The sequence below is a fragment of the Neolamprologus multifasciatus genome, chromosome 12 (assembly GCF_963576455.1).
Source record: "Neolamprologus multifasciatus chromosome 12, fNeoMul1.2, whole genome shotgun sequence".
NCBI lineage: Eukaryota > Metazoa > Chordata > Actinopteri > Cichliformes > Cichlidae > Neolamprologus > Neolamprologus multifasciatus.
This window is the reverse complement of record NC_140450.1, coordinates 8,635,959-8,647,912: the sequence shown is the minus strand read 5'-3', so window position 1 is coordinate 8,647,912 and position 11,954 is coordinate 8,635,959. Positions and strand designations below refer to the sequence as shown.

The 11,954-nt window shown below is 36.9% G+C and overlaps 1 protein-coding gene across 1 annotated transcript; it reads left to right on the top strand.

Moving 5' to 3' along the window:
• The first annotated feature begins 620 nt into the window (after positions 1-620).
• On the top strand, positions 621-10,486 carry ptgs1 (prostaglandin-endoperoxide synthase 1). Its single transcript, XM_085180487.1, has 11 exons — positions 621-741; positions 822-908; positions 2,753-2,869; positions 3,505-3,645; positions 3,912-4,055; positions 4,127-4,308; positions 4,417-4,500; positions 6,286-6,532; positions 7,538-7,824; positions 8,171-8,318; positions 9,333-10,486. The coding sequence occupies exons 1-11, from the start codon at positions 735-737 to the stop codon at positions 9,680-9,682; spliced, it is 1,794 nt and encodes a 597-aa protein (XP_085036613.1). The 5' UTR covers positions 621-734; the 3' UTR covers positions 9,683-10,486.
• Positions 10,487-11,954: the final 1,468 nt, after the last annotated feature.

Sequence of the window (11,954 nt, the reverse complement as noted above, 5' to 3'; positions counted from 1 at the left end):
ATTCTAGCAGGCTATTTATGTTTTGATAGGTGCAATTAGACTACAGAAAATACATACAACAGGAAGTGCAAATAATTGTGTATGCTAATTAAAAAAAAACAATGGTGGCTTGACTACAGTTTTGCATCATAATTGTCACTGAAATGAAACGTAATGGGGTGTTAAGGTTGTATACACAGTATGCGTTGATTTTACAGAGCTAATGTCCCCTGTATCAATTTAACCGTTCACACAATGCGATGCTAAATACAATTTACCAGCAGGTGGCGATATAACACCTTGAAACTTTCTCAAAGTGGTTTGGTTTCACGGCATTGATCTGAACGGTACATACATATATATATATATATATATATATATATATATATATATATATATATATATATATATATATATATATATATATATACATGTGTGTGTATATATACACACATATGTATATATATAAAGGGTCCATTTCAGTTTTTGAAGTTTGAATTTCTGCCAGTCTGTGTAAGACTGTCCAATCAGAAAGCTTTGAAGCCAGTGGTACACTGTGAGTTTTCTGTGAAATTCTGCTCAAAACTAAATAGAGGAAGTGGAGGATGCTTTGTTATCGCCCATTTCCCGATAGTTAATTATAAAGCCAGTGAGACTGCATCAGAATGGTGTCACGCCTATCTCTGTTTCTCAAACATATTAGAAAGAGCAGAATAACACTGTGACAGAACATTTAGACTCTTATTTAGCTCAGCATGAAAGGTGAGTTCTAAAATTATCTAAACTTGATGCTCGTTTTTAAAACATCAACTCAGTGTCATTATTATTATTATCTTCTGTAGCATTTAGCATCTCCATCTGGGTGTTCATCACCCTGCTGCTGTTGCTGCTGCTGGAGAGTTCATCATGTGCTGGTGACTCAAGTGTTGGTAAGCAGTTTCTTTAATTACAACATGGGACATGATGATTGATTATCCTGATGACCTTTTGATTTTCAGTAAACAATCATTTCTCCCATATCGTTTCTTGTTGTGTTAGTCTGTTCATTTTCTACATGAAGGTTAATCAAACATATTTTGCAACCACAAAACCAATTCTAATATTTGCTGATTAAACATTTAGCACATAAAGAGTCAAAGCTGTGGCCTGGGGGCCCCAAAATTAGCTTTCCCATTTATTCCACTGCAGGGCTCTGGAAAGTTAACAGTGGAAAGTGCACTGATATTCCTGGTATTCCTGCCAGAAAGTAACACCTCACAAAACTTCAGCTGTTCACAAACATCTCAAGCTGCCCGTATTGTGTTCTCTCTGTCAGTGGTTTTCTTACTAAACAATATTTATGAAAGTATCTCAGCATTTCTGAGTAACATCCATTCTTCTATCATAACTTTTAATTGATGTGCTGCAGAGCACAGTTGCATAGTAACAGTCATTACCCACACGTGATGGTTAGCAAATTATCTGTTTCCTTTTTCATTCATTTGTATTTGTATTTGGGAAGGAAGTCAACAAAGGCATACAGATTTAAACTTCTTGCAACATAGTTACTATAGTCAGCGACAGTAAACAGGGAATCTCCAAAGGTTCTTATCCTGAATGTGCTTCCATGCATAAGAAAAAATTAATTATTTAATAACCCATCATGAATTAGGTCAACTATGGATCAGAGAGATGAAAAGAAGGCTTTTTCCCAAGCTCACAAATGTTGACCCCTGTTGGTTTCAGACAAGGTCATTTTCTTTACAGACGTACACAGGGAAAATTACTGACTATTCTGACATGAATTTATTGATCGTGGGGAGAGCTTGCTTTTTCCTCCAGTACACTGGGGGAAAAGGGTGACATTTAGAGCGATGGCACTAACAAAACGCATTTTGCTATCATTGTGTGCACATTTAATGTTGTTGCCACTGTGTAGATTTTCACAACTTATAGCATTAGAATTTACATTGTACAACCTCCTTGTGACCGAAGGGGAAGTTCTTTGGGTTGCCAAACTCATGTGGGAGTAATGCGTTATACTTCCTGTGCAGTATTTTTGTAAATTGTTAAAGTATTTTAATAACTTTATAGTTAAAAATAGTGTAGAGCCACCTCACACTTTTTTGACAAATTCTCACTGATACGCCTGTTGTTCATTCAAGGGTAGACATGCTTAACTATCCACTCATTTCCAACTAATGAGGAAAAAAATGCTTCAGTGTCACATTATCTCATTGAACTTCTGCAAGCAGGAAGGGGGGGAGGAAGCGATATTACAGCAAGCGTTAAAGTCACAGTGAGGTTGCTGGGTTTATTTGTAGACATTATATGCTTAGAAACCATTAAGTCAAATTTTAGTTTCACAGTTCATACATGGACTGTTTTCTATGTTAAAAGCTAAATGCAAACTCTGTCCTTTATTAATCCGTTGTAGTTTCACAAAGTGCACAGAGTCTAGGACACCCCAATTCACTGATGTTTTGTTTTTGGTTCTTTTGCTATATGCCTCTGGTTACATTTTTGGGGAAGTGAGTTCAGCAAATGTTTAGCTTAAGGACTGTGAAAAGCTTATTGAGACATGCATACATTAACAAGCCCAAATGCAGCTGTATTTGAGTTCATCCTGCACTTTCACACTGTCTGTGCCTGATTAAAATGGGCTTTTAAAATCATATTCAGTGGGTTTTCTGAAGCTATTTGAATGTAGGTGCAGATAAAGCTCAAGTCTAGTTCCGTTTCTCAGAATTAATTAACCCTAATTTAAAGACTGATTTTTTTTTCTTGTTTGCAGTGAATCCCTGTTGCTACTACCCTTGTCAACATGCAGGAGTGTGTGTGCGATTTGGTACAGACAGTTTCAAATGTGACTGCACTCGCACTGGCTTTTATGGAGACAACTGCACTATTCGTGAGTACAACATTTTTTTACAAACTGAGCAAGTTGATCTGGAACACCAAGCTAACCCTTTATCTTAGTTTTATTTGCATAATCCTATCTGTGCACAGCTATGATAGATAAGTCAAAAGGAAGTACTCATGAGTAACTAGATAAAAGAGCTGATGTTTTGCATTTAGAAACCATCCTCTCAATATTTGTTTTTGGTTGAGATGAGTAGATTTAGGTTTGTGTGAAGGGAGGAGGTCAGAGTCACTGAAAAAAAACAAAATGCAAAACCTGTTTGCTAAGCGATTCTTACTGATATTTATCAGTTTTTAGTTGGCATGCATGTGTCACATTCGGAAACATCAATTCAATATTACCTAATTAAGTTATTTCATACTAGGTTTTAGCACAATTTTCAAAATGTCAACCCCAATGCTTAGATTTTATGAAAGTTGTTTTAGAGATAAATTTTTGGCTAAACCTGCTACATGTGATGAATAAAGAAAACAAAACCGTTATGTTCAGTTATACATATACATTTATTTGTTTCCCATTAATACAGGCATTAGTGATGTATTTATAAATGGCTTACAATTGGCATTTAAAGGATGAAAAACAGTTTTTTCTTGATTTTTTAATTTTTACTTTTTTATGTGTAGCGGAGTTTTGGACCAGAATTCGACTCATGCTGAAGCCCAGTCCTTCCGTGACTCACTTCATCCTTACTCACTTCCCGTGGTTTTGGAGCCTGATAAACAACTCTTTCCTACGAGACACCTTCATGAGATTAGTGTTAACAGGTAGGTGAAATAAACGTTCTTAAATGAGTTACTCAGTCAGCAGACTATAAAATGTTTAGATAATTCATTTACCAATGAGAAGGTCCCAGAAAATCTCATGACACATAAAACTCATTCAAAATTCACGTTATAGGGATTTGACAATTTCCTATTTCCAGATAAACAGCTGCAAATAACAGAGCCCGCAAGATATAAGAGTTCATAAAGCTACATTTATGTATCTAGTAAAGATATTTTACCTATGACTTTGACATTTATTCCTAAAGGCAGGAGTGACCTTATTCCAAGCCCTCCCACCTACAATACCAAATATGGATACATTAACTGGGAGTCCTACTCTAATATCTCCTACTACACTCGGATCCTTCCTCCTATACCTGAAGACTGTCCTTTGCCCATGGGTGCTAAAGGTGAGACCTACACAGCTAAAGAGACATAACTGTGTTTCTGTGGAAAGCTTCAAGAGTTTCTTTCTCTGCAGGTAAACCTGTTCTTCCTGATGCCAAAGTCTTAGTTGAGAGGTTTTTCAAGAGGCAGAAGTTTAGGCCAGATCCTCAGGGAACCAATTTGATGTTTGCTTTTATGGCTCAACACTTCACGCACCAGTTCTTCAAGACAGACCATAAAGTTCAGGGGGGCTTCACCAAGGGTTTGGGGCATGGTGTAAGTTTCTGACATTCTGCATAACAAAAATGTTCTGCATAACATCATTTCATTACACCAAATGTAAGCCTCTTTTCCTCTTTCTTTTTTTTTTTTTTTACCACACAGGTAGACGCAAGCAACATCTATGGAGAAGATCTTGTGAGACAACATCAACTTCGGCTTCATAAAGATGGAAAGCTGAAGTATCAGGTGTGTCTGACATAGCTGCATATAAGCACTAAAGGGAGAACCTTATTATAAAAAGTTAGAGAGAAAAAAGAAAGTGCTTGAGCTTTCTTGCATACATAATTAGTATGACTAGCTAAACGCATATACCTATCTACAAACCTGTAAACACTGTCATATACATTCATAGTTATATACTCACAGTTAAATACTTAATTTCATTTAGAAAAAAGATAGAAAACTTGAATGAAAACAAAAACCTATTTAGCTTAGTTTTTTAATCAACTTCCAATAATACTTGAACAGGAATACCATTGTTTCCATATTGTGGAACATCTCTGTGTTCATAGTTTCATCAATTTTGATGAAATCTCCAAAACCACTGGTTGAGCCCCAGACCATGAAAGAGCATCCACCATGCTTTACAGAGGGGTGTAGATACTTGTTGTATCTCTCATCTGACCTCCTCCATACATATTGGCGAAGGTTTGAACCAAAAACTTCTAATTAGCAGTAACTGCTCCATACGACCTGTCGCCACAGATATTCCGTCCAGTTCTTTGGCAGTTTGGCATAGATCAGCCTTTCCTCCCTTTAAGAATGGCTTCTTGACAGCCACACACTGAGACAAGTTCTGATGAGGCTTCAGCAAACAGTGGATAGCCCTGTATTAGGTCTTTGTTGGATTTTTTTCCTTTCTTTTTTCCCCTAGTTTTTAAAGGACATGACTTTTGTTTTTTGAGCCTGACACTTCTTCTGTTTTCCACTTGCCCAGTTTTCCTTTTTTTAATTTTTAAGGATAATGACCTTCAGAAAGCATGAGGAATATAATGCTCACTTGCTGTCCTCACCAGAAAATGAAGCTTTGTCCACACATGCACGTGTATTTTTTTTAAAGAAAATTTCTTCACCCACATGAAAAAGCAGAAAAATTATAAGTGCTATCAAGACCATGCCACAGCAACAGATGGCAATATAACCGAAATGTTGGCCTACCCTAAATTAGCTGAGAGCTGTCTAACATGTCAAGCTATATCTTTTTATGTCTTTAGGTCTTTCAGACATTTTTTAGATTTCCGAGTCTCGTCCTTTTTAAGGTGAAAATCTGTCAGCCTTATATGTTAGAAAATTAGACAGTGGATTTTGAGTCTTACACTTTTGAATTTAGGTGGTTAGCATAACATCAAAGATGAGATTTACACTGTCACCGTGAGAACCATGACCACCGACAGTCTTGGAAGTTAAACTGATCTAATGTACCAGACAAGCAAAAATTTCTTCCAAATGCTGAACTCCAGTCAGTCATATTTATTTTTGAAGTAAAAAGTTTAAAAAAGTAATACCTGTAAGTTTCAGAAATATGTTGTAAGGTTTGTACCTAATACGGGTATCATACTACATTAAAATTTACCTCCTCATCTTTAAGAAAACTCTCCAGAGCTCTGTGTTGTATATGTTCACTGAGTCAGATATAGGTTACTTGCACTTCCTTTAGCATGTTAACTTGTGAGAACATCGTGTTGGATTTTCTAGATGCCTGTGGTAAGTGGTTAAAACAAAACTTCAATCTGTGACTATTTTTTCACTGCCACCTTATCAGCATGTCTTCAGAACAGTTTAAGAAGCCTCTTTATTTTACCCATCTTAATCTAACAGCTTGATGTTGTTGCTTTACAAATATAGTCCATCAAATTTTTGTTTTTGTTTTTTAATTTTATTTTACATGAATTCCACTAGTATATGTTAATTTCTTTAATATAGTCGGTAAACATAGTAAAGAAATCACTGAAATTAACTCTTCTTCCACAGCTGGTAAATGGTGAGGTGTACCCTCCTACAGTGTCTGAGGTCCCAGTGCACATGGTGTATCCTGAAAACATCCCAGCAGACAGGCGTCTGGCCATCGGTCAGGAGGTATTTGGCATCCTGCCGGGTCTAACCATGTATGCCACCATATGGCTGCGGGAACATAACAGAGTCTGTGACATCCTAAAGGCAGAACATCCCATCTGGGATGATGAGCAGCTTTTCCAGACAGCCAGACTCATCATTATTGGTGAGTAAAAGTAAATATTTAATCAGAGAATGATTGAAACACACAAAGTAAGTGAAACACAGTAAATTCAAAACTCTAGTCTTTTCACTTTTTGTACATCTTTATCAGCTACTTGTCTGTGAGTTGATATCTTTTGTTTTTTTGTTTCAATTTTGGCTACAGCGGTTAATTGGCTACAGTTTGTGACTAGGTGAACCGCCGCTGGTAAAACAGACTGATATGAAGTTTTCTGCAGACATTCATAGCATCAGTTGAATAGTATGCAATTCTGTACAGGCTGGATGAAGCACTTGAATGAAAGGTTATATTTTAGCTTGTCATTTTAGGGACTATGCAAACTAATTATCACTTGTCTACGTTGAGTCAAAATGTTAAGTCAAACCTAATTTATACCTTAATTTATGTATATAAATATTATTGTGTCATCAATTTTATTACTTGAGCAGGATTATGATTTTACTTGAGTGAAAGGGCCACACACCAAAACAGTTACTCAGCACAAAACATATTTCAAGCTCTTGGCCAGTACATTTTTCATATGATACACATGTATTAAGATAAAAGGCCACATATGAGCTTGGGTGTTTTCTGAGTCAATTCTGAGGCATAAATCAGAAAAATGTCCATACTAAAGGCAGGTTTAAGAGTTATTTTAATGTTTATTAAAGTCATTTGCTGTGTCCTGTTTATGGCAGTGCTTCAGCCTTAGAGCTGTGAGATTTGAAGTTTGAGGTTGTAAATTTAAAGGTTTGTGCTCTGCTTTGAGAAGGTGATGCCACGATCACTACATGTGCACGGTTGCTGTTCTTTTTCTGGCTTTGTTTGATGTGTCTGCCGATCGCTGTTTTGTTGTTCAAACCACAGAAGATGCCATTTATTCACCAACAAACCACTTATGAATTTGACACTCTTCACTGTTTCAGTGTTTCGTTAATTACTAAACATGAAGATAAATAATATTATTTTTCCACGAATCTAAGCTAATTTTTTGTATTTCTTCCACAGGTGAGATCATCAACATTATAATAGAAGAGTATGTGCAGCACCTGAGTGGCTACATGCTGGACTTGAAGTTTGACCCAGAGCTGCTCTTCAATACACGTTTCCAGTACAGCAATCGAATCGCCCTGGAGTTCTGCCACCTCTACCACTGGCACCCTCTGATGCCCGACAGCATTGTCATAGAGGGAGAAGAAATACCATACTCTCAGTTTTTATACAACACCTCCCTCCTGATGCATTACGGGGTGGAAAGGCTGGTGGATGCATTCTCTCGACAGATTGCAGGACAGGTAACAGAATTATAGAAGTCAGAAAACAGGAAACAGGGACGTGTATATTTTTATCATTGCATAACGGCAATGCCGTTAATCAGTTAACAGAAAGCAGCACCATGAGCCTCGTAAACTTTATCGTTTTACATGTCTACATTTCATAACTCACAATTACTTCCTAAATTGAGATTAGTGATAATGCTATCAAGTTATGTCTTTTAGCAGCATTAGATTAATGCAAAGTGGTATAGTACTTCTGTGTGTTATAAGGCTGAGAACGTGTTGCAAGCTGTCATGGAACAGCAGAGTTTGTCACTCACTGCTCATGAAAAAACATTTTTGTGGCTTATATTCACACTTTTAGATAGGAGGAGGTCACAACTCTCATCAAGTGGTGCTTAAGGTTGCAGAAATGGTCATCAGAGAATCCAGAGCTACACGTGTGCAGCCTTTCAATGAATATAGGAAGAGGTTTAACCTGAAGCCTTACACATCCTTTGGTGAATTAACTGGTAAGTTAAAGAAATATGAACACACGCATGCCCCCTTTGTTACTCGTTACACATATGTGACACAAAATGCAATGTATGCATGCATTTTCCTCAACCACACAGCAGCATAGCACATGTGTGTAAACAGCACTGGGCTTAGTGTTTTTGACTGTGCTTTTCAAGGCACTGTCTGCATTTTCACACAACATTACTAGATATATTTATTTTCCCTGAGTTGAACATATGATCAGCAAATTCACACGTCCCATATAGATAATTTGATTCTATTGTGATACTTAGTAGTTGAGGTGGCTGTACCTCAGGAGGTAGAGCAGCTCATCTAATAATTAGAAGGTTGGTTGTTTGATCCCTGGCTGCTCCAGTCTCCAGTTTGCATGCCAAAGTGTCCTTGGGAAAGAAACCTGCATTCACTGAAGTGTAAATGTGGGTGTTAGATAGAAAACACTTTAGAAGAAAGTACTTATAAAAGGATATAGTGCTCAAATAGAGTAGAAAAGTGTTATATAAGCAAATACTCACTTTTGAAACTTCTTTAATAAAACCTTTTGCAGTGGTCCCAGCTGAGTGAGAGGCAGGATACACTTTTTGACAAGAAAAATATCAATTATAAACCAAAGCAGCAGAAATATTCAGCTGATAGTGCTGGATGAAAAAATTATTTAATTAAAAAAATTATTATTATAATTTATCCAGATGGTGACTTAAATGTGTGCCTGAAATTTTACAGTACAACCATTTAGTGTATGTTGAGTAATTTGAGGAGCTGCTGGAGAATCAGTGGATTTTGAGGGTTTCGTGCAGTATGAATGTTTATATACAATTAAATGAACGCACCAGTAGTTAATGAAATCAGTGTTTGACTAGTTTCTAACTGTTGGCATTAAGACTATGGTAAGTGTACATAAAATTGGTTCAGCAACAGAAAATCACTCTTTTTATTTTACATTTATAGCAACACAAGAATTAAATGAAACATCTGCAGTAATTTCCTGCCATTTTTCTGTTTCCAAACAGACAACACTGAAATTGCCAGAGGTTTAGAAGAGCTCTATGGTGACATAGACGCCCTGGAGTTTTACCCAGGCATAATGCTAGAGAAAATCCGTCCTAATGCCATTTTTGGAGAGAGCATGGTGGAGATGGGTGCTCCCTTTTCACTGAAAGGCCTGCTTGGAAACCCAATCTGCTCGCCTGAATACTGGAAGCCCAGTACCTTTGGAGGAGAAACCGGCTTTAATATCGTCAAGACGGCCACTCTGAAAAAACTGGTGTGTCTCAACAGCAAATGGTGTCCATATGTGGACTTCCATGTGCCGCGCAATGAGGACGAGGCAAAACCGAGGAAACCGTCCACTGAACTTTGAATTCCGACCTGAAATATTATCCTACTCAGGCAGAGTTTTTTGGCTTTTACTGAGAAAGGATGATTTTAATACTCAGTAGGTGTGAATGATGTGCCAAAAATTTAGGGAGGTCTACTTCATAGAAATAAAGATGACAAACCATCGAATCGGATCAGGTAACCCATATATTACTTGATACTCAGCACCACAGTTCCTCTAAACCTTGATTTCTTTTTTTTTTACATGCTTTAATTTGCAGGCTTTTGAATAAGATTATATTTTTTACATTTTAAAAAGAAGGAAAACTTGTGTGTTTTTAAAGTGCAAAAAATAAATGTGAGAGACACCAAAGATTGATGTGTTATTTTTGATCAAAATGAGCTTTTAATCTCTGAAAAACACTGTCATTCAATAATAACAGGAGATTTACGAATAAATCAAAGTGTTTTGGCAAACTACGTGTGTTTCTTTCTTGAGTAGATTAAAAATCACAGGCTGCGTGTTGGTGGAGTGGTGAGTGAAGGAAGCTTCTGGATAAAATCGCAATGTGGACGTTCTGTGGGGAGTTTGCATGTTCCTGTTTGCCTGCTTTCTTCGGGTACTTTAGCCTCTTTGCAGAGTCCAAAGTCACGCATGTTAGGTTAACTATTGAGTCTAAATTAGCTATGGATGGTTTATGAAGTGCTGTATGAAGATACGGTTAGAATGTGATTTATAGTCTAAATTTCTTTGAGTGGTCAGTATGACAAGAAAAAAGTCACAGCAAGCAAAATTTAAACTCCTATTAAAACGAGCCAAGATCACCCAGCCTCTGGTTTTCAGGAAGTGTGTGCCACAGGTGGGGGGTTGCTTTCTTTTGAATCCTGGCAACACTGACTAACACTGACCTGTCTGTCATTACCTACGGGGTCTGGTGCTACTATACCTATTGTAGGATTCACCTCTATGAAGTAAGAAAGCTTGACTTAATTAAACCCTGAGTAAAAGTTGATTTAACTCTTTTCAAAAGGCCAAGATTAATGGGTTACATTTTATAAATGTATTTATATTACTTCTGTTTTCGATTCTCTGTGGCAATAAATAGTATAGACTGACAGACAGCATCAACCATAATATAAGTTTTATCACCATGCTTTCGAATAGCTACAGTACTGTGCAAAGGTCACAGGCCACCTCTCAGTTGTTTATATTTTGCCTCCAAGAAGCCAGACTTTCTTGTATCATTTTGAAACAGAAAACTTTGAGGCTAGATGGGGTTTTTTTTTACTCATTTTCAGTGCAGTCCTTGTACCTGATCATTTTCAAGGGAACGTTTTGGTTTTTTTTGCTGAAAGCTTAACACTGACCTATGAACCATTCAAGCATAAAAAGGGAACCTAACCCAAGCGATGAAACAGATTAACAGATGATCAACAGTGTTGTTCCCTGTGTGGTTGATTTCTCAGAGAAACTCAGGTGGATAGATAACTTGGAGAACGAGAAACAAGGGAAAGAAGTTAAACACAGATGAAGATAATTAGGACAATCACAAAGGAGGAAGTAAAACTAACACAGAGCATCAAAGTGAAGTATTAAAACATGAAGCTTAACACAGACTCACTGAGATAGAACAGGAGGACAGTAAAACTGATACAGAAAGACAGAAGGAAGAACTGATAGGGGCTGCATACTCCACAGAAACGAAATCGTGATTCTAATAAGTAAATTAAAGTAAATATTAGTAAAGTAAAATTAAGTAAATTAAAACTAGAATCAACCAAAAATCTCAATCCTAGCAATAATTTAAAACTAAAATGATTCCAACAGCAGTAAAATCAAACAGAAGTCAAAACGTAACGATAATAAACACATCTAAAGCTTCGATGAACATACCACAAAATCCCTCATGACATGCAGTAACACATTACAAGTTGCTACTGTCTAAATGAGCTTTTACATTGCAGTCTTGTATGCTATCGCCGCAGGTCTAAGCTGTTCTGTTCGCACACGATGGCTGACAGGATGCAGAGGGTAGCGTCTCGTCGTGTGAGAAACGTACTTCCACTCTGCTGTGGTTTTTACCCCATAAAAGCTGTCCAGAGTTACTTCTGTTTCATGTGTGAATTTAGTGGTTAGATTTAATAGTTATTTGCTCTGAGAAAAGAACTGCTGTATCATAACAGTACCCAAGCTGAATAACTGAGCAATAACTGAGGTTCAAACAATATGGTAAATAATTATAAATAGTTATTTATATTACTATAACTAACTTTGAATTCAAAGTTATTTATAGTAATAGGACGCTGCTACTTCT